At 32.1% G+C, this 3,247-nt stretch overlaps 1 protein-coding gene across 1 annotated transcript in view; it reads left to right on the forward strand.

Annotated features, from left to right (window-relative positions):
* Positions 1–1,056: 1,056 nt before the first annotated feature.
* The window catches only part of LOC117120519, a 5,526-nt gene continuing 3,335 nt past the window's right edge, over positions 1,057–3,247 (forward strand). Inside the window, exon 1 of the mRNA XM_033265532.1 lies at positions 1,057–2,855. Within this exon, the coding sequence (XP_033121423.1) occupies positions 1,145–2,855 (1,711 nt within the window). The 5' untranslated portion in view covers positions 1,057–1,144. The remainder of the gene's footprint in view (positions 2,856–3,247) is intronic.

Consider the following 3,247-nt stretch of genomic DNA (forward strand, 5'->3'; position numbering starts at 1 on the left):
TCCTAGGATGCACAACCTACTCTTGCCTGAAGCTGCATTGGTCCAGTATTTGAATGTACATGGAACACCACTATGAGTTTAAACTGCTGTATGTGGTTTAAAAAAAAATTTTAAATCACACTAAATATTTATTATATTGATACTAATGATGAGGGTAATGATAAAGCTTAGGGTGGTGGGAATGAGGAAGAAAGAACAAGTAAATAATTAAAGCTACCAAAATATTTCTGCAATCATTATGAAAATGATAATACTAGGAATAGGTTTAGGGAAGGACAATTAAAGGAGGTCTACTCCACCTCAGCCCCATCATGGTTGGGGGAAGACACACAACATTTTATGGCACATATAGTTGGCCTGGAATGGCAATCTCAGACTTTAATTTTTTTAATAAATATTTTTTTCTTCAACTTTTTAATTTTAAAAAGAATAGACACCTCAGGTAGGCTTCCCTCATCCCCACCCCCTTTCCCAATTGAATAATTTGTTCGTTTATTTATCTAGATAAAAATTCTGGATTTGTATCAGAAAATGGTATTGAAGTCATTGAACTAAATGATGTAAGGTAGAAGTGTAACAGGAACTTAATTATATAAATAATAACTATTGGTTAATTTCCCATCGATTTATAATCAAATGGTACTGGGGTGGGACTACTTGATTTCCTGCTCCACAAGTCATCCATTCATAGAAACCTTTATGAAGAAAGCCTACCTAAAATGGTCTACATTGGTACAACACTCCAACTTTGAATATAGGAAGATTGAAATGTATTAATAGAGTATACAATGTACACAGTGTTCCTTTGAAAATTGATGTTAAGTATATGTTAGTAAAATAATGTAGGTCATATTATTATTTGTTTTTAACTATTTCAGATATAATTATCAAAACTTCACTAATGGAAATGCAAAAAGAACTGTATCAGAATGAGAATCGCATGACACCAGCAAACTGGCATGAATATCATAAAGTAGATATTGCAAAAGTTTTTACTGAACTCGCGTTGCTACAAGATAATAAAGAAGACAAAGATAAGTCAACAATCATAAAAAAGAAAGGTAGACCCACATCATTAACAGAGGCATTAGGTGTTATTAAATCAACAGATTCTTGTAAGGTATTAATAACAGGGAAGGGAGGAATGGGCAAGACTACCCTCCTTAAATATATTGCTCATCAGTGGGCTACCGATGATGAACATGTCTTTGCTGATAAATTACTGTTTCTGATAAATATCAGGGAAATTAAAACAAGTAAAACGTTCTTGGACATAATATTGAACAAAATTGATTGCAAAGCAATAATATTGAAGAACAATTTGTCATCTTATTCAGTTGAAAGGTTCTTGGTCATACATGATGATAAAATAGTATTTTTGTTAGATGGATATGATGAGTTAGAAAGAAATTCGAAGGACCCAATAGATCTTTTCAATAGAAGTGAATTTCAAAAAAGCATGGTGGTGATAACATCTCGACCAGACAACACAGCTGATTTGGTTGAATGCTGTGATGTACATATTGAAGTAAAAGGATTCAGTCCAAGTAACATAAAGAAGTATATTCAAAATTATTTTCATTCAATCAGTGAAATCAAAATTGGCGATTCTTTAATAAAAGAGTTTGGACTGGATTCAGAGCGCCCAAGGTATTGGGATCGTAATCACAAAGAAGCATTTAAATTGTGCTCATCTCCACTGTTATTGCTTAACATTTGTACAATATGGGAAGTAAAACGTGTTCTTCCCACATACTTGCCCGATCTTTTTAAGGAACTCATTTGTTGTATTTTAAATCAATACCTAAACAGGCCTGGCAATAAAACTGCTATTGCCAATTTTGAGAGAATTCCTGATAAATATATATCTGCCTTTTTAGTTTTAGGAGAATGTATGTATACAGGACTAAAGAAAAATATACTGTCTATTGACAAATACGATTTGTCAAAGATGGCAAAAAATGAAGAATTATTAAATTTAGCACTGGAATTCGGGTTTGTTTATGAAGATACCCCTGTTAATCCAGGTGATGTAAGGGAGATGTACACACCACCACATAAATTAATGTCAGAGGCATTAGCAGGGCTGTACCTGTCTACAGAAATTCAGAAAGGGAGTTCAAAGGTTGAGTATGAGGAAATAAGATGTAATTATTATTTAAATATGACAAGGGTGTTTGCAATAGGATTTTTAGGTGCTGATGCTGATAAGTTACTGAAACCATGGTTGATAGTCAGGGCCTCACATTATCGCTCAATAATACAATGTTTAGCACATGTAAAGAAAGAGCATGAAGATGATATTCTACTGAAATTGGATAACCACATGACCAACGATATGAAAGCACATAATAAGCAAATGTTAGAAACATTTAAAAGTCTTCTAAATGATGACTTAGCATGTAGTCGACAAATGTTGGAGTCATCTAGAAGTCTTGATGACTTGTTATCATGTATTCATTTATTAAAATTCCTAAAGATGACCATGGAAAATCCTTTATACAGGTATGCGTTTCATGATATTCAAGAACAAATAGTATTTTTGATAAATAGGTGCAGGGAAAGGCGGTGCAAAATTGTTGCACATACCTTGTTGTTACTTGAAATATTAGAAGACTATATTTATCCATACTATTTACTTAAATGTATTTCAACATGGGATAAGGAAGAAATCAATTTACTTTCAGCAGAGATGGAAAAACATCATTTAAAATATGATATTTCTAAAACTAAGATTTATTTTAAAATGTGTTCAACATTCTTGATTCATCTCCTTAAATATGCAAGTGACTTAGAAGAATTGTATATAGAAAATATAGTATGCAATAGCCACACATTGGTCACAGGTGCTATACTCAATGAAGTTATTAATGATTTGGACAATGCCAATATAAAGTTAGAATTAAAAATACTTTATATTAGTGGCAATGATCTAAATGATATTGATGGAACATTACTGGGAAAATTATTTAAAATAACTCCTAAATTAAAATATCTAGATGTAAGAAAGTGTAGGCTATCAGGTGGTACTTTGAGGGCAATGATCACAGAATGCCAGAACAGTGAAGATACAGTATGCAATAGCCACACATTGGTCACAGGTACTATACTCAATGCAGTTATTAATGATTTGGACAATGCCAATATAAAGTTAGAATTAGAAAACCTTGATATTCAAGGCAATGATCTAAATGATATTGATGGAACATTACTGGGAAAATTATTTAAAATAGCTCCTAAATTAAAA

This window comes from Anneissia japonica, unplaced genomic scaffold (genome assembly GCF_011630105.1).
Source record: "Anneissia japonica isolate Jap-2015-1 unplaced genomic scaffold, ASM1163010v1 scaffold287632_len25173_cov117, whole genome shotgun sequence".
NCBI lineage: Eukaryota > Metazoa > Echinodermata > Crinoidea > Comatulida > Comatulidae > Anneissia > Anneissia japonica.